The sequence below is a fragment of the Lutjanus erythropterus genome, chromosome 10, assembly GCF_056507025.1.
Source record: "Lutjanus erythropterus isolate fLutEry1 chromosome 10, fLutEry1.hap2, whole genome shotgun sequence".
NCBI classification, from domain to species: domain Eukaryota; kingdom Metazoa; phylum Chordata; class Actinopteri; order Lutjaniformes; family Lutjanidae; genus Lutjanus; species Lutjanus erythropterus.
In genome coordinates, this window is record NC_139326.1 from 36,359,209 (window position 1) to 36,386,955 (window position 27,747).

The 27,747-nt window shown below is 39.1% G+C and overlaps 1 protein-coding gene across 1 annotated transcript in view; it reads right to left on the reverse strand.

Annotated features, from left to right (window-relative positions):
* Window positions 1–4,898: 4,898 nt before the first annotated feature.
* Window positions 4,899–27,747, reverse strand: part of loxl2b (lysyl oxidase-like 2b) — a 55,080-nt gene continuing 32,231 nt past the window's right edge. Inside the window, exons 5-14 of the mRNA XM_084729205.1 lie at window positions 27,135–27,351; window positions 23,018–23,201; window positions 17,746–17,897; window positions 17,373–17,540; window positions 10,383–10,548; window positions 9,696–9,936; window positions 7,579–7,694; window positions 6,696–6,832; window positions 6,491–6,602; window positions 4,899–5,554 (exon numbers count right to left, since the gene is read on the reverse strand). Coding sequence (XP_084585331.1) covers window positions 5,484–5,554; window positions 6,491–6,602; window positions 6,696–6,832; window positions 7,579–7,694; window positions 9,696–9,936; window positions 10,383–10,548; window positions 17,373–17,540; window positions 17,746–17,897; window positions 23,018–23,201; window positions 27,135–27,351 — 1,564 coding nt within the window. The 3' untranslated portion in view covers window positions 4,899–5,483. The remainder of the gene's footprint in view (window positions 5,555–6,490; window positions 6,603–6,695; window positions 6,833–7,578; window positions 7,695–9,695; window positions 9,937–10,382; window positions 10,549–17,372; window positions 17,541–17,745; window positions 17,898–23,017; window positions 23,202–27,134; window positions 27,352–27,747) is intronic.

The window sequence follows — 27,747 nt, forward strand, 5'->3', positions numbered from 1 at the left end:
TTAATATGGGGTCCGGGTTCTCCAGCTTCCTCCCGCAGTCCAAAGACATGCATGCTAGGTTAATTTGTAATTCTAAACTGCCCGTAAGTGTGACTGAGTGGTTGATATGTGTCAGCCCTGCGATGAACTGGCGATTTGTCCAGGGTGTACCCAGCCTCTGGCCCAATGTCAGCTGGGATAGGCTCCAGCCCCCTGCGACCCTTCCAGAATAGGCGGTTACAGTATAGTATGACCTTATAATGTGTCATAGTAAAGTATGATGTTATAATGTCTCATAGTATAGTATGATGTTATGCCAGAGTATGTTATGGTGTTACAATTTGTCATAGTATAGTATGACCTTATAATGTGTCATAGTATACTATGATGTTATGCTATAGTATAGTATGACCTCATAATTTGTCATAGTACAGTATGACCTCATAATGTGTCATGGTGTAGTATGACCTTATAATGTGTCATAGTAAAGTATGATGTTATAATGTGTCATAGTAAAGTATGATGTTATAATGTGTCATAGTATAGAATTTCATTATTAGGCTAACTTTGGTCTTAAAAAGACACATTGTCTTGTTGGGCACCTGAAGCCGTAGTTGTAGCCTACATAGTCTTTTCGCCACTATTTAAGCAATTTTCATGGCATAAGTTAATTTTTTGTCATGTTTTCATGAAGCTCATTTAGAAAAATGTTTTACAGATTTAAAGCATGCTTGTATTACTTGCAGAACTGACAAAAAATACTGTTGAATAACAATTATTACAAAACTCAGCTGCACATATGCTGATGAGGACCAGAAAGAGATCACACATTACACCAATTTTAAGGTCTCTCATCTGGCTTCCTGTGTGCTTCAGAATTGATTTTAAGACACTTTTATTGGTTTATAAAACTCTTAACGATCTTAGTCCTACCTATTTATCTGATTTGCTTTTATTTTATGAACCCTCTTGAACCCTCAGGTCTTCTGGTAGAGGCCTTTTAATCATCCCTAAAGTTGGAACGAAAACCCAAAAACGGTGAGGGCATCATTTTGTTACTATGGTCCACATCTGTGGAACAGTCTGAGAACCTGAGGGCAACAGAGTGTTGATATTTTTAAAAACAAACTCAAGACCTACCTTTTTAGCCTGGCTTTTAATAAACCTTTATTTATTTATGGTGAATTTGTTTATACATCTTAATCTGTTTTCGTGGCTGCCATATCTTTATTTTATCTGCTAATTATGATTATTTATCTACATATTTATTGATTGATTTCAGTTTATATTCTATTTTGAGTTTAAGGAGTTCTGTTCTTATTTTAGTCTTTACCATTACATTGCAAACTCTTTGCTGAATAAAGAAATAAAGTCTGATTGATTAATAGATTGTTTGATTTGATTTTGTCCCTGCCGATACATTATTTCTAAATAAATTATGTAATTGAAAATATAAGGAAGTCGACTCCACTACTGAAATAATTACCCAACAAAAACACATCTGAAATCCATCCATCCATCCATCAGAAACTGTAAACTGCAGTTACTGTAAATCAGTATCAGCAGGGTGATGCTGAAAAGTGATTACATGCAAATAAATATTTTTTTCTCAAAGGAAAAAAAGAAGAATGAGTATAACACTGAATAGCAAGGATATGGTTGCTCCGTAACTCAGACCTTTATTATAGCTTAACACACAAAGCACAATGTTTCTTACGCTCAGTTCAAGTATACTGTTAGTATACATAATGTAGCTGTTCAACATGTACTGTACCCTCAGAAAATAGAGGACCAGTTTGATAGCACCATTATAAAATGTACAATAAAATAAGATTCACAAACACATTATTGTACCTAATGTAATTTTAAAACGAGGAATAAAACTGTTTAAAAAATAAAAAAACTTCAATAACAATAAAGTTACTCATGTTGTCTAGAGGAGAAAAAACAAATACTGCAACTCTGTCTAAACAGGGTGAAGTTCTAATGCTCTCTCGGTTATGAGAAGATGGTAGAAATCAGTTTTTCTGTTCCTGGTAATAAAGCAGTGGGAGCAAATTTATTTGAACTCATGTTACCATGGAACAGTCCTATGATCCTCCTGTAGAGCCGACAGAGTGCCACTGGCTGATATGAGGTTTAAATGTATCGCTAATATTTTTATGATTCATATGAAAAAAAAAGCCCTTTGGAAAACATCAGAAATGCCCTTAAGCCTTCAGGCCTGCTAGCGGGCACGCCGGCCAGCGTTCGATTGACAGCTGAGCCGACGGGGGCATGAACACAAGTAAACAAGCTTCCTCTTGTGACTGTAGCTCACAAGCCAAGATCAGACAGTGATTTATTAGCAGTGCTGGTACATTTTTTAAGATGTACAACGTGAAATAACTGGCAAGATAATTAGCAATCTACCCTGCTAACTGCCCTGTTGGTTAGTGGCTTGTTCAGCTAAGCTAAGGTCCATGCTTGTACAGTAGATATGAAGAAGACGTTAGAATAAGATATTTGTAAAGCCTGTGACAGAACAGTGAAATTACTGCTTTAAGGTCTGGCCACAACAGAAAGTGGTACAAATTAATGTGTGCATCTTTGCAAAATGTTTGGCTCTAGAAGTCGAGATCATTCTTATTCCTGTCCCTGGGGTCCTACTGTATGTTAGCCAGACTTATATTAAGGCTGCACAATTAATCGAAATATTACTGAAAATTGATGAATGAGGTACAATATCAAAATTGCAGGAGCAGCAATATTTTGATAAAGATAAAAGTGTCATGACATACCATTATAAATCCATTATAAATCTCCAGGCATAAGGGAACATGCATGTTTTGTTCAGATTCTAGCAAAATCACATCATCATTTTTCTATATTTTTCAATGAAAATATAAGAAAATGCATTCCAACTTGCAACTGTAAAGTATGTCAAAATAACCACTATAATATTGTTTTGCATATAGATCAGTCCTAATTTTCGACACGTTATAAGAACATGACAGAGGGTCCGATATAGCTCTATGTAGCACATACTGGGTTAGGTTGGGGCAGTGGTTCCCAAACTGGGGGTTGTGGAAGACCATAATGAGAAGACATAAAGAATGAACACAGTTGAATGAATATGATCTACATGATTCTGCAGGGGAACCACAGGGTTAGGGGTTAGCATAGAACAGCCATTCCCCAAAGAATGCCACAGCCCAGTCTGAAATCTGAAAATCTTCTGTGGCCTACCTTAACCTTTACTCTCAGCTCTGATTGACACACGAGGCTAACTGCACCGGCTAAATAGGAGATGTAAGACACTTTATGGCGTTTATGTGACAGGTCACCAAATATGTTGCAACACCTGTTTAAACTGAGAAACTCCCCCTCTGCATTCTGTTCAGTATTTTACACCATTTCATTCAATTAAAAAGTTACTAAAGAAGAAAAAAGCTCTCAGAGCTAACAAGCTTGCTAATGATCAGTTAGCAGACTCATTAGCTTGTCAGCCTTGCTCAGTTGCTAACAGGATGACAAGTGTGTTCAAAAGACATACGTGTATTTCTCATAACTGACTGCAAACCATTCCTGTTTTATGGAGCAGCTCCTCTGACAGAAGAGCTTAAATCAAAGTGAACTGTGCAATAAGCTACAGTAGCTTCCTCCATCATGGACTCTTTCGGCTGTCCATTTCCTCCAAAGTCAAAACTGTCAAGAAGGTTTGTTGTTGTCCAACAGTGTAAATTTAAGGGTCAAATTAATTAACGCTGAACTGGACTCAAAACATTCATAGAGAATTACTTTGTCCTTGCAAGCGAATTAACTAATGACAGTAATTGGAATTAATTGAAATTTTGCAATTTTAAATGCTGTGGTGACCAGGCCTTTACACAGTTTAAAAACCTGAAAAGCACAAATACTGGGCTAATTAATTATGTCTTATATTGCCAACTTTCCGAAATGAAAAAGGAGAAAAGAAACGTGAGGTCCCATATTAGCTTCAAAAGCAAAATACTGCTACATTAACATATAAAGAGGAGAGAGTTGTGAATATATCCAAATAAGATGGTGTCTGGGAGCTGATGTGGATCTCAGTCAGTTTGAAAAAGCTGTCCAGGCACCAACTTAAAGGGACTTTAAAGGGACAGTTCACCCCCACATCAAAAATACATATTTTACACCTGGTCTGTAGTACTGTTAATCAATCTAAATTGTTTTGGTGTGAGTTGCAGAGTTTTGGAGACATGGAGCATTGATCGTACCTTCTCTTCTCTCTCTCATGATTTTTTTGAAAGAGACACTGGTTTTAAATTTTGGCACTTTGAGCACCATGACACTTGGATTATGGTGCTCAAAGTGCCAAAATTTAAAACCAGTGTCTCTTTCAAAAAAATCATGATCTGGTTACTCAAGATAATCCACAAAGATTAAAAGAGTGAGCAGTTTCAGGTAGGAACTACTTTCTTTCTGCCAGAGGGAAAATATGTATTGTTGATTCAGGAGTGAACTGCCCCTTTAACAGTGCTAGTCGAACCTAAAGCCTAAGAAAATGCATGCAAATTATAGGCAGATCTGTGAGCAAAATTTATTTCTGGACTAACTGAAATTGCTTCCAACACACTTTGCAACACCGACGCCCACAAAGGATTGTAGTGCAACTAGTTTCCAGAGCAATTTCGAAGAAAATACTCCAGTTATTAAAAATTATACAAAAGTTAAAAGGCTTTTGGCACTTTAAGGCACTTGCTGGATTGGCCTTGGAGCTGAATCAGGTAATTAGCACTTGTCATTGGTGATGAATGGGCTGTGTGAGGACTTGTTTGTGCTGCAGCTCCTCTGTGAAGACGTCAAACTTGCGCCTTCAGCTTAAATAACTGACATTAGTAACATAACCTCAGTGTATGTGGACTTAAGTATGTAAAAGGCACTTCATGAAACTGTTGAAAAGTGGAAGAATACTGCATTTATTTCCAAATACAGGCTGCTGCTGTTGTTACTGATGATTCCTCTCAGTCCTCAGGCGACCTGACATTCAAACTCTCCAGCAGGGTGAGCTCTGGACAAGAAGTGTTGGAGCAGGGTTCACTTCAAAGAGGACACAGTCTTGATGACAGTCTCCGGTGCTGCACCTCATGTAAAATACCTGCCTCTTCTCTGCAGGTTTATTTCATCACTCATACCCAAAAAAGAAGAAAAAAAAAAAAAAAAGTCACGGGGCACACAGAGAGCTTCGCCGTTCTCTTTAACTTAACCAGGAAGACTGGCAGTGGTGGTGGTAAGACTGTAGCTGCCTCTGTTTGGACAGGAGGGGGAATCTAATATTCTTTCTGTTGGCGGGGGGGGGGGGGGGGGGAGTCAAAGAGAGCTTGCTGCCTCATGGATGAGGGACAACATAATAAGATGGTTCGACCAGGGCAGGCATGAGAAATCCACCACAGAAGGAGATGTGTAGTGGTTGGTGGGCTTCAGGCGGCCTCCCTGCTGGAGGGGTGAGGGCCGGTCGGCTCCTCTCCTCCTCTTCGTCTTTACCTGTGGGTCACCTGGTTGTTGAGGAGGCCGGGGAACGTCTGTTCTGTTTCAATGCTCAGTGAGCCACCTACAAGAGACGGACGGAGTTACCACCCACACACTTTGTACCTGTTTCACAACAGTTTCAAACAGCTGCACTGATACATGTAGAGGATTTCTGCCCTGTGAAGACCCCCCTTAATAAATTAGATATAAAACTTCAGCATAGCAAACAAAGCAAAGTCCATCGGGGCAGGAAGCATGAGTGGTTAGGCGATCAGACAGGTTGTTAAAAGAAAACAATAGGTAATCTATATTATTTGGGGATAAAAATGAAAATGCGATCACCCCAGGATTTGGTACTACCACACAACTATAGTAAGTATGTTAGGTGAAAATTGAAGCGGTGACTACTGTATGCCCCACAGTGAAACAAGTGGCAATTTGTGGCACGAAATGGTGAAAAACTGGCTGAATTCAGAGATGTAGTGCAATTTGTTTAATTACCGGAGCGTACCTACGATGCACAGATGCATCCAGACATAGAGGCTCGTTTCAGGTCATATCACCAGTAGTGTTTGATGAAGTTTACATACCTTTTTCAGCTAAAACTGACCACATGATCCATTAATGTTAGACTGACTTTATGAGGAGTTTCACCATGCTGGACTTTGAGAGAGCGCTCGCTCTCCCTGTCTGTCTGTCTCTCTGCTGTGTCTGTGAGTCGCCTCACAGATGCCTCTCACTGCTAAAACTGCCTTAAAACTTTTCAACTTAAGTTCCGGCCATATTTTACACATTGCACCTTTAAAGTACAGAGTACTACTGTAATGCATTGGTGTGTATTTCGTGCTCTTAAAACTTGCTAATTTTATGCATGTACTTTAATTCCACATCAAATTGCAACTACATGTGCTTAATAATGACTAAGTTTAAGTTTAAGCCTTACAGTAGAGTAAGCTTCAATTCTTAGATGATCAGCATTAAAGGGACAGTAGCTGTTACAGATATTGCGAGCTCTTACCATTATGGCAGCTGTACATCCACACACGATGGCCGTCGTATCGACATCTGCATTTCAGGATGTTATTGGAGTAGTCTGACTCAGGTACTTCATAGTTTGGATTAATTATTATCTGTGAGAAGGAGAGCATGAACATGTCAGGGGTGACAGTGAGAGGCTGCGGTGTGGAAGATAACGGACAGAACTTGTGAATGTGGGACTTTACCTGGAAAATGTAATCTCCAGGTTTGAGTTCAGTTATGTCGACCCACTGGCAGTCGATGTCGTGCCTGTAGGTATCCCAGCAGCCCACAGTGATACCCTGCTCTCCGAAGTTAGCGCATTCATACCTCTTTTCAATACCTGCAATAAAACAATATAAAATGAATCCTACAGTCACTCTCCTTTTAGCTCTGTTTTGGTCTCCACCAACTCCTAAGGGAAATATCTTGGCATGTTGGGGCTTTAGGAGACTTGGATTACACCAGACAAGCAGAATAGAGGTATTTTATGTTTTAATTCTGTTGTTTGTTATGTTTGAAAACTGGTCACCATTCACTTCCATTGTTTGGGAGATTCTGCAACACTGTTTTCCTGTGAAACTCCGGCAGTGTAATCAATTATGGATTTCTTTGTGTTTGACAATTCAAACACGAAATTATTCGGTATATTGAAAGCAACATGTACAGCGTTTTTAGACATTTTAATGTGGAAATATCACATATTATAGCTTCAAATGTGAATATTAGGTCTATGACAGTAAACTGAATATCTTTAGGAAACAATGACTGACATTTTTCACACTTTTCTGACATTTTATATACCAAACATTTAACTAAACAACACCAACAAAACAAATGAACATTAATTAATTGAGAAAATAATTGACAGATTAATCCACAGTGAATAGTTAGTTGCAGCCCTAATAAATAGGTTACATTTTTCTCTTTTGCTAATGTCTGTTTGCTGTTTCTGTGTCTGCTTTTGTGTTTTTATCTATGCACACTGCCTCGGTTTCTTGGTTCCGTGTTGCCTCCCTTCTTTATACAAACACTAAATAATGGATCACAAAAAAGATGCTGAAGCAGGAATCCTATAGTGGTTCTCACCTTCATCACACTCTGAATCCTCCAGGCAAAAACTTGCTTTGTGTCCTTCTGCCACTTTGGTTCCATTGAGGCTGAACAGGTCATAGAGCGTGAACACCTCCATGCTGTGATAATGCCTAAACACACACACACACAGAAGCACGTCAGGCTGAAAATGCAGCACAAAAGTCTGTTATACAAATCCAACAATGGCTTGTCTTGTTGTCTACTGTGGCTCTAGTCTCTGCAGAAGAAAGTGCACCAATGTTCTCACAAATTGGCACATGTGATTCATTTCTGTTTTTTTTTTATTTTGGCCCCGATACGCTCCGTTAGGTCCTGCCAGTCAAAGAAACCATAGGCTGGACATGTTGAAAGCAGGTAGTTGTGTGGAGCTGCCAGCGGGGAAGCGTTCCTCCAGCCAACACAGGAACCACAAAAATGTGGGACTTTTTGCAGCGCTCGCCATGTACAGTAACTTAAGCTAACAGCACACAGTCAATTACAGGGCAGCAGGACGAATGCAAGGAAAAGCAGCTCCAGAAACGAGGCATGATGGGGGCTGAGTCACCTCTCTCTCCTTGAATTAAGTCTAATTTGAGATGAATCAGTCAATTATGAGGAAAAAATGATGTCATGGTGTTCAGACTCAATAATTGGGACTCTTAAGAAGACTTATTTCTAAAAAAAAAATTAATTATGAATGACTTCATGCTCGTGCTTTATAATTAAATTGATTCATGTTTCTGAACTGGCTACAAATGCTTCTGTGTATCTGTGTGTCTGTGATTAAGACAGATATTACGTGATGAATCGCCCTCATTTTAAAAGATATTCATCGTCATTTCCCACAGGGCACACATCATGTATCAGCGTGCTCATTGATTTTGTGAGGCGGGTTGCATAAGTTTCCTTTTTAAATGCCAATATGGAAATTTTTATCCACTCTGTGAATCTTATGTGGTTACGTTTAAATATGTAATTCAGCCTAAATGCATAAATGGTCATTATTGATTTCTGTTAATGTACTGATTAAATTGTGTGGATTATTGGATGTGGGGTTGTGTGAGGTGCTTATCCACAGTCAGTGTGTTATCAGTTACAGTAGACGGAGGTCAACACGCCCCGAGTTACGAGAAGCCGCAGGAGTTCCAGTGTAGGAAGCTGAGCAGTGTACTGCTGTGGACAGGGTCAGCAGCAAATCATATTTTAGTCCCCGAAAAAAAATCAATATCAGTTCCAGTGCATGTTCCACAATCCCTGCAGGAAGCTGTGATCGCAACAATTCATGCAAATTTAACAAATCCTCGTGAATTCTGCATGACCTTGCAGTTTTGACCAACCACCGCTAATTTCCTGCGAATTTGATCAGTCATCGTAGCTTCCCACAAGTTCCACCAATCAAAGCTGTCCCTATGCAAATGTCATATGTCTGTATGTCTCAATGAACAAACTCTCTGTTTTGTTACGGACAATCATCTTTGCTTTGTGCACTTCTTCTTTTTATAATTTAGTGCTATTTTTGAGTTTGAGCTCCAAAATATTTTGCATCTTGTGGAATACGCCCCAGGTGAGCTTCTACATTTACAAGTAAAGCATATTTTTGTTAGAATTTTTGTAATCATCAGACTTTTTGCTAAGCTAAACTGAGTGTGGTTTTAATCTCCCTGGAACAAGTTGCTTTTGATTTTTAATGAATTATAATTTTTGTTTTTGTTCTTGCAATTTCATTGCAAAAAGCGCCTGAAAACATCACAACATGCAGCACATTTTTTTTTTTTTTAGAAAAGCTGCCATGAAATCAGGCATTTCAGGCTGCAACAATCCCCAAACAAGCCTGTAAAATCCTGAGGGACTGAACATCCCTTTAATGCTACGCCTGGAAGCAGCTCTGTATGTACTGCAGGGACATATGAGTGGTATTAATGGTCTCATCCAAGAAGAAAGCAAAATAAACCTATTTCAATAACCAAACATCCCTTCCTGTACAACTGGAGGCTTGACCTGACAGAAACACCTTGTACAGACATGGTTTGCTTCTGGTGGAACTGTCATGTTATTATAATCTGGGATAAAACCAGAGAACATAAAAGTTACAGAAAGAACACAAAAGAGTCCTTGATCTCTGTGACACTGACCTGTGACAGTCGTGCCACACCCAGGAGTGCCTGCTGGCTTTGGGCCTGAAGTCGGACTGGCCGTTGTTGTGGATCTGGGAGGAGAAGCGCAGCAGGCGGCGGTAGGAGTTGGCCGGAGCCTGGCTGGAGGTGGAGGCGAGGCAGTTCTCCTCGTACGCGCACTGCAGCATGAACATGGGCCTGTCCTCCATGTAGGTGGTCTGCTCCACCACCTGAGGGTTCAGCACCAGGTCAGGAGCCGCTGCAGACGAGAGAAAAACCACAGGGACGCAGACGGAGACAAAACAAATTTAGAAACACACAGAAATTGGATTATCATTGGCAAAAAAAAAGCAGGAAAGCTCTGGTGCGTGGAGAGTAAATGAGTAGTTTCTGTTTCAAGCAGCGGAGCCCTCTGTTGATTCTCCAGAGGCAGAAATCATTTCATTTGTTGAATTAAAACTCAATGTGCACAGCAAAAGAATCAAAGCTGTTCAGACCGAACGTGTGAACTGACAATTTGAACGGCAAAAGCTCTTTAAGCAGAATTAAAAGTGGAAACATCAATTACTTCTTTTCTTTACTCATTCACTCCTGACCAAACTGTGTTCAGGATCTTTAAGAGACAGCAGGCACATTTTGTTTGATGCAACATTTCATGATTTCTGAGGACATTTTTCCAACATTATCTATATTTGTGTGTCTCACTCTCAGAGCAGGAGACACCAGCAGCGTTGCGTCCGCCTCCTTTGGGGCAGCTGAGGTGGGCCCCGTGATGCAGGCAGTGGGACAGAGACATCTCAGTTCCGGAGCAGCGGACGCCGCTCATCACCACAGCGTCTGCGCTCACCTCTCCTGGCCAATACCACGTCTCCTGTTGGGAAAACATGACCCATGGTTCACAGTGACATCAAGCTCTCATATAACACACTATAATTGATTACACACAGTATATCATGTAATCATGCGAGCTAGCTAACCTACTAAAGTGTGCAGCACCCACAGCTAACGAGTTAGCTACATATTATTGAAACATATTGTTATTACATATTATATTATTGCACATGCTTAGGTCATGGCATGGGAAAGTATATACTCAAAGAAATCCTCCGCCTATATTTTCTTGTTATGTTGTTGCTCTGGACACCCAAAACATCTGTATTTGATGCCCTGGGAGATGCCCTGTGAGACTCAACAGTCAACTCCTACTGATTCTACCTTTACGTGACAGGGAAAAACACTTTTTAAATGAGCAAAAAATCATGTACACATCAGTTTTATATCAATGCATTTCATTTTTTATGCCAAATAAATATTACATAATTGACTTTTTATCATGTTATTATTGTACCTTCAGTAGTTTTTGGTGTTATTTCACCCATATTCAAAAGTATGTTTTCATGTTTTCAGAGGCCAGTAGATCCTATACAGTGGTCCTTTAAGCACCATGCTTATTTCTTCTTATTATTTTATCATTATGTATTATTTCACTAGCTGTCTTAGAAGAAATGTTTCAGGCATTTAACTTACTACCATCTAAAAATACTCAACTTTGAATAAAAGTCCTACATTTAAATCTTAGGTTACGTGTTGGATGGATCATGTTGTCGATGAACATTTAAACTAGGGCTGCAACTAATGATTAGATTCATAGTCGATTAATCGGTTGATTATTTAATTGACTAATCTTTAGAGGAATAGAGGAAAGAAAGCAGGAAATATTCAAATTTAAGAAGCTGAAATCACAGTATTTTGATTTTTTATTTTAAAAAAAAATTACTCAAATAGATTAATTTATTATCAACATAGCTGGTGATTAATTTAATAATTGTTTGATCAATTAATCATCGCAGCTCTAATTTAAACTAACTAGAATGTATAGTTGTCAAATAAATTGTAGTGACGTGAAAAAGAAAAAAAAAAGGCACAGAAGTGTAAAGTAGGAGAAAATAAAAAAAAGTACTCAAAGCTGTAATTAAGTACTACTGGAGTAAATATACTCCATATATAATATGCTTTTAGACCACTGATACCAGTTATACATCATAAAATTCTTTCACTTGTTTGGCTCAGATTGAAGAGTATTAGAAGCTGCTTTAAAATAATTATATAATAAGAACTTCATGAATTATTATTGTATAAAACATATCATATCAGTTGATCCATCATTGCTATGCAGTACTAGCTTCTCTCCAACACTATTTTACCAGCAAAATTATTTTTCAGAAGACAATGGGACGCTAAAATGACAAGTTAATATCTGCAAAACTGTCTGATGGTAAAGACCAGCTCACTGCATTAACACTGAATATTTTACTGTGATGGTGCCGAACATACATGTGGTCCTTTTTTGTGAATACCGTTAAATATTTTCACAGGTCCATGAAGAAAGGTGATTTTCCACTTCAACCACTAGAGGGCGCCCTCTATCAATTTACAGCATCATGCATGGGACACTGGTGGTATTGATCATGTGGTGCGTGGGCTGTGCAACTTCTGTTCCCACGTCTGGAGTATATTAATGTGTTATGCAGCTGTCGGATGAAGAAATGAGCCCAGCATAACGCAGTAACATAATAATTTCACCCATATTACAACATAGTGTTTCTCTTTCCTGCCTTCAGGTAAAGCTGACATCCTATAATCAGACAGAAACCGTTATTTTACTATTTCCACTCATAAAGCTGTTCTTCATTCCACGGCTCTGTAGTCTTTCATGACCTGCTGTTACTATTATCACACTGCACTGAAAACTGTTTGAAATGCCACATTCATCCCTGCTAAAGGAGAAAAGTGCTTTATATTTACTGAACAGCAGTCTTCAGTGAGTCTCTGGAAGAATATAGCTGCTGATATTAATATTTATTCTATTTCTTAATTTGAATTCACAACTTATGATATGTGAAAAAATAAAAAGCATAGTTAAAGGTAAAATGAATAATAATGAATAATTTTAGTACACTTTTAGTGCACATCTAAGTATAACATTCCTGTAATAAAGACAAAATATTTCTAATTTTTGGACTGGCAGACAACTTTAAAGTGATAGTTCACCCAAAAATGAAAATTCAGTCAACAGTGTTGCAGAATCTCCCAAACAGTGGAAGTGAATGGTGACCAGTTTTCAAATGTTAAAAGAACAAAACAAAAACAAAACCCCAACAAAATGAAAACATAAAATGCCTCCATACTGCTCGTCTGGTGTAATCCAAGTCTCCTAAAGCCCCAACATGCCGAGTTGACTTAAAACATGTCATTTACAGCATGTTTTCAGCCTGAATCTTCACTGTAGATTCTTAGCTTGGAGTCACGTTCACGTGTACACTGTCTGAACTGTACGTGTGTGAAGTGACGGTGTGCTAACAGCATGTTGGGGCTTTAGGAGACTTGCATTGCACCAGACGAACAGTATGGAGGCATTTTATATTTTTATATCCAGTTTTTTTTTATGTTTGAAAACTGGTCTCTATTCACTTCCACTGTTTGGGAGATTCTGCAACACTGTTTTCCTGTGAAACTCTAGCAGTGTTTTGTGGACTAACAAAATAAATATAACCTTAAATTCGCCTGATGGTGAATAGATACTGACTGAATTTTCATTTTTGGATGAACAATCCCTAAATTAAACTGTAAAATGACCTTTTTAATTTGAATTTGAATGGTTATGTCCTGACTTCAGCTCGTTCCTAATGAAAAATGAAAAATGTAATCATTATGGAATTTCATCAGCCTCTTTTGTGAAATCTATCATTGCCAACCTCTATAAAAATGACCATGAACAAGATCATTTCATTTATTTTTCATGAGAAAAGGGCTAAAATCAGGACAGTTTCAAAGTGCAAAAGTGCAAGTTTTCATTCTTATTTCCAAAGTCCAATTGTGAATGTGAAAAGTTTTCATTTCAATATTAATTTTCATAGCAGTTTTACATTTTAAATATGAACATGAATAGTGTTTTTTTAAAAATATTTTTCTTTGTTATTTTTCATTGTCACACATATTAGCAGTGATTTACTACCACAGAATGCAACATGTCCTATATTATCTAGAAAAAAGATTAATGTAACAAATGGCAGGTACACAATAAATGTATCTGTACCAGTGCAACCAAAACTGATACCTGTACATTACTGTAATTTATAGATTTTTGATTTCTTATAGATGAATTTGACAACTTTGTCTGCCAAACTACAGCTAAAATTGAAAAGGTGCTGCTTAAAATATACTGAAACTGGGTGTAGATTTTCACTATTAAGTCTTACTGAGTGAAATCAATGTATCATTCTTTATTTTACAGACGGGACTTGAAGCCATCAGGCTCAAATGAGCCTCAATGGAAAATTTCAAGGATCTCAAGTGGCCTCTGGAGGAGAACTCCTGAACTATGAAATAAACAAATAAACGGTTCGCACGCTGCAGGGCTCAAATGTCCCCTTATTTGGGACATTGGAACTGAGCAGCAGGCGAAAAATGTATTTGTTCATTTCATGATTTGCTTACTTTTTGTTCAGCACCTGTCCTCTTTTGGTTTGGATGTGTGTGCGTACTCCTATTTGAAACTGTAATCTACACAGGAAGCTGAATGCAAACACCTTGCTGTGTTTGGTCAGGGTTAGCCTGTGACTCAGTGCAGAGCTGGGGGCCACAGTACAGAATGTGACGCTGGTTGAGTGTCAATAAAACATGTCCTCAACGCCCTTCAAGAAGAACTTAATCTACACCAGAGATCCCAGATGACTAATGACTAACTGATGCTAATTTAAATAGGCCACTAATTGGTGCAGACAGTCATTTTGACCTAATAGGAGACAGAAAGTGTTTGAGAAGGAAGAGAAGAACGTGAGTCTTACCAGAGAGGGGGAGACGAGAAACAATGAAGACAAACCCTCTGAGATCAAAGTATAGGACCCTCTAACATTAAAGCACCCTCTGCACCCTGAACAATTGTTCTTGCACTATGTAACTTGGGTTGCCGGGTACAGTCGTTGCCGGGTACAGTCGTAACGTAAAGCTTCATATTTTATGGAGAAAATGTTTTCTGGTTTTCCCGCTGATGCCCTGTGGCTACTTTGTCGTAGTTTTCTGATGGACAAATAGCTTTACTTGTTCCTAAGCTGACTGTAACTGTAGATGCTGTTAGCTAGTTAGCCCAGTTAGCCATGTAAATAATATTGTGCCTTGATATGTCTTACTACTATGTTTTCTACGTGTACATAACAATATCTAGGCTAGGACAGTAGTGTACTGAATCGCACTAAGAAACTATAGTTCTGCAAAATCACAAAAAAAAAAGAAAAAAGATAAAACTTTAACAACCTGTAAAGGCAACATATAGTCACAACTAAAATTAGCAAAATCCAGCTAACTACCTAGCTAATGATTGTTGTACATTCACTACCTAGTTAGCTGCAGTTCTGCTAACATTACCTATCAGATGTAACTGGCTAATGAGTGACATATTAGCTGGTCATTTAGGTAGTTTGCATTTTGCTAACATTAGCTAACATAAGATGTGACTGTATGCTGCTTTTACAGGTCCACCATTAACGTCATTTAACCACCTTCAGAATTTGGTTTAGCATATCTAAGAACAGGAAACAGGAAAGAAATACAGGAATATTGGAAAGGAAGCGATTGACCAAGCTTCTGTTTTTGCAGGTCCCACATATCAACATATTTTAACCATCTTCATAATTTGATTTTCTTTTTAGCATAAACAAGCCTAGCATATATAGCTGGGTAGCTAGCATTTGGCAGCATTAGTTGTAACTCAAGAACTAATGATTAATATAGATTAGCTAGCTAGCTAGTTAGCATTTTGCCTACATAAGCCAACCTAAGTGAGTATATATGCTGTTTCTACAGGTCCCCCAGCAAGGCCTTTTAACTATCTTTTTAATGTGGTTTTCTTTTCAACATAAATGAGTCTAGCATATAGTATATCTAAGTACAGGAACAGGTAAGGAGAAATTTGACCGAGGTTCCACTGGGCACCAAGCTTGCAACTTTTGGAGCACAGACCAAAAAGGGGCGGGACTTAGCAAGGATCAATTCTTGCATAATGTTTCTTTATGAGAGAGACGTGGTGGGTTTATTTTCACATCACATCACACATCGCTGCTGTAGCAGACACACTGTATTTCGAAGCTTGGAGGGGTTAGGGTTTTCTTTGGCTCGCTGTAGGGCTTTTCAGAGAGATGGCAGATCGTGGTGACCCTCTGGATTCAGAGAACAGCTCTCACATCACTGTCTTCTATCTCTAGTGACTCCACAGTGCCAGATGGACGTCTGCGATCCAGTTAGACCAGAAGGACAAGCTTTATTGTTTATTTCTCTCTGTGCTTATTTTATTTTTTTATCCCCAGCGGTCACTGGCCACAAAACAATGTCCTGGCATCCATAGCTTGGCTGCATATCATTTTCAGTAACTTCAAGGAATTTAATTTTATACTGTGCTGCTGTCGGGGAAGTAAACTGCTTCATGGAATGAAATCCAAACAGTTCTCGCTGGGGAAAGAAAATGCTACTATGAGTAATAGTAAAATATTACAAATGTAAACTTTTGGAAAAAATGTCTATGAATTAAGCCCAATCTAATTTAAATAGAATCAGCAATACTGTATTTGTAGTGTCACATACTTTAAGCTTTTCAAAGAAGGAGAAGTTCATTAGTAACCATATTATTTCAGGGATAAGGAACTTCCAAGGCTCCGTCAGGTGGTTACTGCTGAGCCAGCACAGTGCAGTAGAAATGGGCAGGTGCATGTACACAGGTAACACTTTATTTTACAGGCCCCATAGTTTCCCATAATTTCCTCGCAAATCAGGTGACATGTAGCTCTATAATTTGTGGGAATGTTCCTGAAGAGGATTGTTCAGTTTGGATTACTTACAAGGAAAATAGACACAGATAGAGAATGATGTTTCCAATGATGAGTCAAAAGTAAATCAATATTTGATCAGGTTTAAAGGGAGAAGTTTTCACAAGAAATTCCTCTGGAAATCAGTTACTGTTTATAAAGCAACCAGAGGTGTGGACTTAAGTCACAAACTTGATGACTCTAGACTCTCTCAACTTTAGACTTAAACCCCAACCTTTTGATTTGAAAATACTTCATAGCTTCCCCCAAACCCAAAGATGAAAAAGTATATTATTTAAAAAGTGGGAATCCATAAATCAATTCATCTTCCTTTATTTCCAGAATCAACTAACATTAACCCCCTTCTAAACACAACAACAAAATTACAGACGGAGACGTGACAACTGCCAGCTTTGTTGACTTTTAAGTTGCACAAAGCACTGTGGTCAAGGCTATGTTTGTGTAGGTCTTGAAACTCAAAAAAGACATGACTTGAGACTTTTCAGTCCTGACTTGGGACTTAATTCAAGACTAAGTGCAAAGGCTTGAGACTAACTGTATGGGTGACTTACACAACGATGACTTGGCCCCATTATATTTTCTTTATCATAGATAGTTAATAGGTAATTAGTAAGGACTGGGGACTGCAATAAATTGATCAAGACTTGAGAGATCTAAAAGAAAAAGAAGAACCTGTGATTAGTTTTCTATTGCCTATGATTGATAGACTGAAAGAACATTCAACCCAGCATCAAATCCAATATAAACCACCAGAGTCTTGTTAAATTCAGGAGAAACCCCAACAGGCTGATTTCCACCCCCTGGCTGCGACTCCTACCTGGAAAGCGTTGCTGGCAAAGCCCAGGCCCAGCTGTCTGCAGACCACCATGGCCTCCATGGTTCCCCAGCCATCGCTGCACACTGTCCCCCACACCAGAGAACCGTTCCTCTCCACCAGCACCTCCACACGGCCCTCATAGGGGTTACGACCCCCACTCAGGCGCAGCTACAAGCATGTAAAACACAACAGAGGAGCCGACTTAAAGGCTAAAAATTTACTGTTACATGAATCAGTGATACTTCGGGTGACATTTGGTGCATGTAGTTTTTTAATACTCTTAAAATGCTGTGTGAAGATTTTTTTTTCTTTAAACCTAGGTTAAAAACATTTGGTGCATTCTGGTCATGTTGCTGCAGAGTCTGAGGCTTACCGACTCCTGGAAGCCCATAGCAGGAACGTTACATCTGACAGCTGCGTCTTCCTCATGGCTGCAACCGAGAGCCTCTTTGTTGAAGAGACACTCTGTGATGGATTTCTCAAATCCAGAGCACTCCACTTCATTCATGTGCACCGGACCCATACCTGAAAAATACACACAAAGAAACTGTTTGGAAGGGATGTGTTTTTGCTTCCCATTGAAACCAAGAGGGAAAAACAAACGATTGTGGCTGAGAGACGTCTGTGTTTTGTCCTGATGTCATTTCATCTCACTATTTCTGCTAATTTGCTCGAGTTAGATGAGAAGATCAATGGTACTGTCATGGTGAAAGTCATTCATCAACTTTCTGCTTTATTACTTTTTATTTCTTATTGTCTGTTGCTAACAAGTACAGACTCAAAATGATTGTTAATATGTCTCGCAAGATTGTAGATATGTGGTGTAAACCACTTGCATTTTGCTGTATGTAAGTTTTGATTGTTGGTGATGTTGTTGTGGAGAACTTTGTTGGTAACTGTCTGAATAAAACTAAAAATAAGGAGAAGCTGTCACCAGGCAATGGTGAAATGACTCCAGGAACATGGCCAAGAAATGCTTACAACAGCTAAAAAACATAAAACTACTACTTGACATTTTTTCACTTCAGCTTTTGTATGTAATAAACAAGATATCACATGTCAATTTGGATTTTTTTTTATGGGCGCTGTAAGGGGCCAGACTAGCTGGTTTCCCCCTGCTTCCAGTCATTATGCTAAGCTAACCAGTTGCTGACTGTTGCTTCATATTAGTGGACACAAATGATAGTGGTAGTGATCTAACTCTCTGCAACAAGACAAGTAATCATACTTCCCAAAACAACAAAATGATAATAAAATTATAATGATGCAAAATAGCAGAAATGTGGACTCAAGACGTGAGTCTGACTTGAGTCACAGATTTGATGACTTTAGACTTGACATGATCAAAAAAGATTTGCAACTCAATTTATTGACTTGTGGATTCAGCTGGACTTGAGCCTATTAATTTGAAAATACTTGACACCTTCCCCCAAGCCCAAAGATGAAAAACTCTATTATTTCATAAGTGTGAATCCACATATCAAGTTATTTCCTGAATCAACAATCATTTTTAGCAAGTCAGCACTTAATTCCCCAGATCCACTTTGTCTGAACCAATCTGACTGCATGCAATCAAGTTGCAGGAGAGAACCATGTAGTGTGGTCATGATACTGGAATTTCTAATTGATTTTCAATACCGGAGGGAAAAATTTACTCAACACTGACAGTGCAAAATTTTGGACTTTTTATTTATTCAACCAGAGAAAATGAGACAAGTGCCGAAAAGAAGACAAGGCTGTGAGACAGTGAGAGGAGGCGGGACTATGAGGACACTGTAGGTGTCTGTATTTCAGCTCGCTGCTTGAAAGAAGAGAGAGCGAGAAAGTGCAGCTCGTACCAGAGTATCAATACTAAGGAGAAATGAGCATTGAAAGCATTTCAAATATTTGGTATTAATAATAAGCAATATATCAATATTTTGACTAGAACCATTGTGAATTGACATCATGTAATGATAAAAAGATAATTTAGTTTGCATAGAAAAACTACGCTACTGCAATAAAAAATGAACTGTGGTCTGCAGAATGTGCAGGTTGAAAACTACAGACAATGATGCAGCAAATTCTGACATTTGAAGTTGTAAAAAGAAGGATAAGTCAATACTCTGTTGTTAAAATGGCATTACTTTTGATGAAGAGCACATTAAGATTTGTTTAGGACTCAAAGTTTAGGACTTGGGACTTGTCGGTCTTGCACTATTTGTGACCTGCACAACAATAACTTGGGCAAACCTCTGCAAAAAATTTTAAAGCTGTACTGAAAATATACCAGTACTGTATTAAAAATAGGTCACATACTGTGTAATACTGCCGCAGATCTCTTAACACTTTCAGTCCAACAACATGATGAACCCCTTTAATATAAAACCTTTAATCTGACTCCACCCACTCCACCCTGACTACTGAAGATGAAAAACAAATGTTGACCTCCTCACTCTAAGACTCAAGACTGCAAAATGAAAGGGCTCCAGAGGAGTACACATGTGAAGATTTAAAGGGACAGTTCACCCCAAAATCAAAAATACATATTTTTCCCCCGGCTTGGAGTGCTGCTTATCCATCTAGATAGTTTTGGTGTGAGTTGCAGAGTTTTGAAGATATCAACCGTAGCGATGTCTGCCTTCTTTCCAGTGTAATGGGACTAAATGGCACTCGGCTTGTGGTGCACAAAGCACAAAAAAAAAAACATCTCTCTTTCCAAAAATCCAGTTATTCAAGATAATCCACAGACCTTGTTGTGAGAAGCTTCGTGCAGGAACTACTTTCTTTCTAGTAAGAAAGAAAGTAGTTCTGATAGATTCTACTGCAGGTAGAAAGTAGTTCCTACATGAAACTGCTCACAACAACGTGCTGGATTGGCACTTTGAGCACCGCAGGATTAGCACTACCAAGGCAGAAATCTCTATAGTCAATATCTCCAAAACTTGGCAACTCACATCAAAACAGTTTAGATGGATAAATGGCACTACAGGCCAGAGGAATTTATCTTTAATGATATTTTCAGCAATGTTTCTTACGATGCACTGTTACCATCTGACTCTTTTATCATTTCCATCTGAGGTTGTTTTTCCATGAAGGGTTACACAGAGCCACTGATGAGAATTCATGATGAAAAATAGATTTTTTTTTTTACATTCCTTCTATTTCAACATGTTCCATGGCTAATGTCACTGGAATGTGTGGCACCATCCAGTGTCCATGTTTAGGAAAAAGGAAACACCTCCTGTCCTACTCAGAAGTACCAGGCTGTACAGGATTCTTTCTGACAGTTATTGGTTTTTCCACAGTATAATCTGATAATAGGTGAGGTAGGGCTTTAAAACACACTATAACACAAGGTGGATATCTGCTGAGTGTGTAATTTAGAAGAGGGTCAGTGACATATTTTAGTTGGGTGGGGGGTCCCAGCTTCCAATCTTGCTGTAAAACTGTGTGCAGCCGGTGATATTACCAGTCTGGGCAGAAACTCATCAGTGGAGACCATAAAGTGAGGCTGCTCACAGTGAAGGCCTCCACGAGAAAATAACGAGGCAGTACATAGAGGGGGTCTTCTGCGCTCCTCCCAAACCCTCAGGAAGCACAAACGTTGCGTTGTACATTTCAAAATAAAGCCTCTACCAATGACACCTAAATCTGGCGAACAACTACAGGGTAATTCTGGTTTCTTACAGCTTAGGTCTTGTCGGGAACATGGCAGCATCACTACACTGAAGTCTAACAGGGCAGGAAACAGGAGCTGTCTGCTCAGAGGAATGACTCCTAAAACTTATAAGACCCAAGACGTAATAAACATACAGAAGACTTCAGGCATAAGGAGAAAAAATGAGAGGATAGATATTCTTTTTATTTGAGAATAAAGTTGAAAAATCAGGAATAAAATCCAAATGTCAAGAATGAAATCCAAGTATGGAAAATAAAGTCAAAATGTCCAGAATAAAGTCCAAATGTCAAGAACAAAGTCTAAATGCTGGAAATAAAGTGGCATTGTTGAGAATAAAGTTTAAATGCCATTTAAACTTTATGCTTGAAATGTTATTTTTATTCGTTTTATTAGTGCTTTATTCTTGACATTTGGACTTTATTCTTGGTTTTTTATGTTATTTTCAAATTTCAAATGTATTCTCGACATTATTTTCAAGATTTTGACTTTATTTTCAACATTTCAACTTTATTCTCGAAGTTACAGCGTTATTCTCTACATTTTGACTTTATTCTTGAAATTTCAACATTACTGTCAACATTTGGATTTCATTCTCCACATTACAACTTATTTTTGACATTTCAACATTATTCTTGACATTCTTGACGTTATTCTCAGATTTGAAATGTATTCTCAACATTTCAGCCTTATTTTCAAGATTTTGACTTTACTTTTGACATTTCAACTTTATTCTCGACATTCCTAAAAACATTATAGCTGCCCTAACCAATATTATATATGCAGGATCGACTAAGTAATGTGTGGGTTTCTCATTTGTACTGACAAACCCACATAAAATTATCACCAGATTCTGCTGTTCCTCTCAGCTTTACTCAGTGTTTTAGCCTCTTTCACCATGCAGTAAAGTTGTGGGTTTCAGGCCTACAACTTTACTGTTTTGGGTCACTGTCACTGCTTTCATCAGCCTTGTTCCTTGGCACAGTGGGCAGCCTTTTTCAGCAAAAAACTTGGAGAAACCCATTACACACTGCAGGCCCATGCAATTAAGAGTGGACAGACAAAATTAGCAACTAGCCAGTGAGCATAGTGGAGCCTTTTACAGCTACACAGACAGATATTCCCCTAAGGAGTTGGTGGAGACCAAAACAGAGCTAAAAGAAGAGTTTTAGTATTTCAGTGGTTGTCAATAGATTAATTTAAGATGGAACATGTTGCTAGCAAGCTACCATAACTTTGCAATGTAGTAATACCAATGTTGTGTTTGCAGAATGTAGCTTTAATGTAAAAGAAACATATTCAATGTTTAGATAGAGGTCAGAACAGGATCTGTACAAAAATAAATAGGTTAGAGGTTGAAGTTTCAGCACAGACAATGTTCTGTACAGGTTCTGTCCACAGTCCAGCTGAGCGAGGCTTTCCTTGGCTCTTTTTCCTTAACCTCCAAATTGACCACACAGGAATCTTCATACAGTAATATCCTTACAGAAAGGTATCTGAGTTCATACCAGCTCAGGAACAGATTCCCATCCTGGCTGACCTGCACAATGTAGCTAATCCTGTTCCACCAAGCTAAATCACTTTTACCACCAGGTCTGTGAGTTCAAGATTCTCTGCTCAGAGGCAGACAGGGGTGGTACGAGGAGGAAACTTCAAGGATAGAATTACTGCCCAGCATGTTTGGGATATGTGGTTTTGCTACACGGTCATAACCTTCCATCCCGTGCCTTGTAGGCAATATACATGGACAGTTGTTCCAACAGTAAAGACTGTCATTCTGAGCTCATTGGCATGAGGCTGTGTTGGGTCTACCGTGCACTTAGTCTAGGCTGGTTTTCAGGGTTTTCTGTACATGAGTATGCTGCTTTAAAATCCTTAAAATGTTTCTTTCCTCTGAGTCGTCCCTGCTGGAAAGCCCCAGGCATCTGGAAAAAGAGTCCGTTGACTTTTCTTGCACAAATAACACAGAAAATGTAAAAGAATATACCTTGTCCCAGGCGACCTCCGGACAGGGCCTCTTTGGCCGTACCGAAGCCCAGCTCTCGACACACCACGGTGGCAGCCAGCAGGCTCCAGTTGTCGTCACATATGGTGCCCCACTCTCCGTTTTTCAACACCTCCACTCTGCCCTCGCCTACGATGGCCCCACCGCGGAGACGAACCAACGGTTGCTGAGGAGGAAAAATGGAGACATTATAAAAGACGTCACCGTAAAAGCGTTCGGATTCTAAAACCGCATATTTAGGTTGTTCTGGTTCATTCAAAAATAACTGACTCAGCTGAAAGTTTGGAACTTTTCTTGCTCTCTGAGGAGAGAGCTGAGGCAGCAGACTGGGTGGCTTCATGTTTATAGAAAATGCTATTAATGCGCTTCTCTCCATGTCTCCATGGACCCTCCATGTCCAGACATGTTTAGGCCAGCAGAGCCAGAGGACAGTGACAGGATGGCATTTGCTTTCTTCTGTGTCAGGTTGTTGGACAAAGGAAACATCAGGGAAATATACCACAATTAATCTAATAATGCAGCATGCAAATTTGATGAAATGAGCCACAAGTAAGGAATCATTGCTTATGGTTTTAAATTCTATTTCAGTATCTACATTTCCTAATTTTATGTTCCAAATTTATTGGGAGCATAAAATTAGTTTTTTCTCCTTTTAAGTCTTGGTATTAAAAAGTGCTATGTAAATAAAGCTTTACTTGCTTACTTTACAGACAGAATAATTCATTGAAATATAAATCATAAAAATTTTCAACAAATTTTGAAAATATTTTTAATCTTTAGTTGCCATCCTAATGTTAATAAACTTAACAGATGTGAAAATAAAAAGCACCAAACACAAAAGACATATGAGGAATATCAAATCCAGCAAGGTAAATTTAATTAACAAGTCAGAGAAAATAATAAACCGAACTGATCTGAAGCATTAAATATGTATTAAAATTGAGTCAGTGTGTATTTTGACAACATCTATGAGTCAGCTTTGTTCTTTCCAACTGGTAAATATCTGCTTTTATCATCAACTTGCTCCAAGTCAGACTTGGAGAGGGTGTTGGAAGGTCTGGGATGTGATGTTAGGCACGCCTCTCTCAGCTCGGCACTCAGCTGTGGAACGTGACACAGAGCAGGCAAGCCTGAAGCTCACATCAGAGTGTGGATGGAGTCACGCAGACACACATTCATATCTGCTTAGTGATGCTGTACATCTTGGTAGCATTTGAAAGTTGGTGTGATTGTTTACAGACTGAGTGACTTTCATGACCCCTGAAACCTTAAGACAAAAAGGTCTTTTTTAATCTGCTGTGAGAGTGTCAGAAAAATTCCTTCTTTTACCCACTGAGGAGGTCAAAGGTCAGAATCAGGAGAGAACAGCACCCATGGAGCCAGAAGGGAGTCAAGCAAAGACTGACCAAAGGTTGGTGCAGAGAAAAAGTTTCTATGTAACAAAATCTCTTCTGGTTTCAGGCTGTCCTGCAGATTCTGTAACCTGGATGCAGGGATTCGCTCCCAAAAAGCCACAGGAGTGTTACACAGGTCAGACACTGATGTTGCTAGGTGATAATGTTTGGCTGTGAGTATTGCAGTTCATCCCAGAGGTGTTGGATGGTGTTCCAAACTAAGAAAAGCATTTCTTTATAGACCTGGCTTTGCATGAGGGCACTGAGGAAACAGAGAAAGGTCTTCTTCAAACTATTGCTACAAAGTCTGAAACACAACATTGTTTAAATTTCCATCATTCTCTTGTCTTGTAATGAGGTTTCCTGCCCTCAGCCTGATACCCATCCAGAGACCAACAGTTAGTTAGGGCCTTTTCACTCCGGAAAGTCTAAACCAAGGTTCATGTTGGCTTTATTGCTGAAACTTGCATCACCTACTGTATGATAAAAAAAAACACTTAATTGGAAAATGAAACATGCGGTTTGGATTAAAAAGCAGCAGACCCCAAAACAATCAACAAATGCAATCGGCATCTGTCAAACATGAAGCCACATCAGCTGGATGCAGCGCGGCGGACCACAGAGAAGAGGGCAGCTGGGAATTCAGGCCGCTCCGGGCTAATGTCCGGTCAGGAAAATTAAACAGATGCAAGTGGTCAAGCAAAGGGACATCAAAGACTGTTGTGTCCAACTTCCTGGATCAGACTGTTGCAGAGCGAATTGCACCCCGAGCTGGCAGGACGCAACACTTCAGACTCCTGCAGGACGAGGGGAGGTGGACACTGTTTTTAGATTGACGATGCTTCATGCTCAAACAGTTTTCTCGGAAATAATTTAGGATTCTTAAGTCACGCCCCTTTGTGATTTGTGCTCAAATAACTGCTGATCAAGTTCGGTACCCGGTGGAACCTTGGTCAACTTTCTCATGTCCTGTTTCATGCACTTATTATGTTATGTGCTATGTAGATCTTTGTAGAAAGGACGCTTTTTGAAGATGTTGCTGGGGACCTGCAAAAGTGACATACAGTCACATCCTTAATTAGTGTTAGCAAAATGTCAGCTAACTAGCTAACTAACAATTTATGCAGTTTAGCTAGCAAGGGTACCGAGGCTGTTGGAGCACAAAACAAAAATAGGCAGAACTTTGGAAGCGTCAGTTGAAAAGTGTCTGAACTTTTGTGAGTTTTTTCCAACACTCTGACTCTTTATTAGTCCTGCAAGACCAGATGATCAGAGATCTTACTGACTACGGATCATCTGGGGATTTCTGAATGTTTGTTCAATGGAAATAACCCATTCCAAAATCCTACGCCGCTTAAATTTTTCTGAGGACACACCTTACCAGAAAGGATTCTCTTCCCCCATTCTCCTCAGCAGTCAGAACACACCTTTGACATGGGCCACTCTAAAGACTTTGGATTGGTTGTGCAGTGCAGGCTTTTTAAAAGCTCTCTAATTATTTCCACCCAGTTTTAGCCATGAATGCTTTGAGAGATTGTCCTCAGTCTCTCTTGAGTGAAGCCATTAGAGACTCACTTGTGAATCTGAGTCTTAAACTCTTCAAGCCAGTTGTGGGTTAAATCTTTGGTGTCCTCATGTGCTACCACTGCTTGTTTTGTTGCCTTGCTTTCCTTTCATCTGGTTCTGATGTTAGTCTGCCAGAACATCCTGTCATTTGTCTGAATGTCTGAACCAACCAAAAAGGTTTTCACACTAGAAACTAATCAAACCAGTGTCCAATTTCATTTAGACCAAGAACACTTTCAGTCAGACCAAGGTTTGGCTAGTTGGGCTGGACTGTGGTCCAAGGAAGGTTCCACATCTGTAATTTTGGTTTGGATCAGACTGAAAAGTCTGAAAACTGGGACCAAACAAGGTAGGTGTGAAACAGCCCTTACTGAACACCTGGTGAACAGCTGTATAGAAAAATAAACCATGTAAAAAAAAAAAAAAAGCTTGGACAACTGAAACACTTGCTCTAATAAACTCAGTGCTGCAGTTAATAGAACAAAAAAAAATTCCAAGCAACTAAATGTGTAAAAACTGTCCTAATGATGCAGCTTTACTGATTCTGGGCTGAGTTTCATGCTCAGGGACATTTGAGAAGAATAACAGTTAGCTGACATTGGCGTTACTTTCTGGAGATCCATGTTTTTCCTTTCCCTGTCCCAAAGATTTTACTACATCGTGTCATCTTTTAAACCCTGAGACGATCATAATTCATTTTTATGAGTGATGTCCAATGCAGCTACAGCTGCAACTCACAAAGTGACATGAAGTACCGAACGTCAGTGTTGGCTCAATGTCTAACAAAAACATTTCATGTCCCTCCCTGTGTATTAGAGCCAGTGAACTGAACTGAACCTGCGCAGCTATTTCCTATTTAGCTTTGTTTACCATTTGAGTTTATTGACACCATCCACAGACACACCAACTTTCTGTTAATTAAACAGAGCATTATTTTTTATTTTAGTTAATTTAGTGCATGGAAAGTTAAATGTTTTTCATGTCTGAATAAGAATTAGAGAATTAAAGTATAAGGTGTGTATATTTTAGATTCAGAATAGTCTAAATAATGATGACATTCATTATTTTAATTCATTAAGGCTGAATTATTTATGAAAAATAAATAATTCCTGTCAGTTTGACTAAAGATCATAACTTACCTCCTGCCGGAAGGCCTTCCTGAATCCTGTCATGGAAGTTGGTGCAAAGGCTCTGCCAGGCACGCAGCTCACCACCACAGGCAACCCTCCGGCACAGGTCCCATTGGACTTCAGTGATGTAGCCTGTCCCAGTTTACAGCTGGACAAATGGGCTTCATTGCCAGTGCAGTTCACTGAGTAGTCCCAGTATGTGGGCTTTCTCCTGCGAGCAAACATCCTGGACAGAGAAGGAAAGGAGATTAATGAAGTCTTTGAGTGGGTCAGAGGTTATCATTTTCAACCAGGTGTATCAAACAGACAAAAGATGACAGCTATCACTGGAATCTAAAGCAACGTTTCCACTTGAAGTACCTGGAACTCTGAATTAATGGAACTACTTTTAAAAGACCTAAGAGGTTCCTTCAGTCTCATTCTTGTTTCTAGCTCCAACAGGCAGCTGTTTCAGCAAGAAAAAAAAAAGCTCTGATAAACTGAAAGTGTGCAACCAGTCCAGCACAAAATGGCAGCCAAAGTTAAAGTTAGTCAAAGTAGTCGCTAAAGAGCCACATATTTCCCTCAGGAGTTGGTGGAGACCAAGACAGAGCAAAAAAGGGAGTTAATATTGGACTTATAA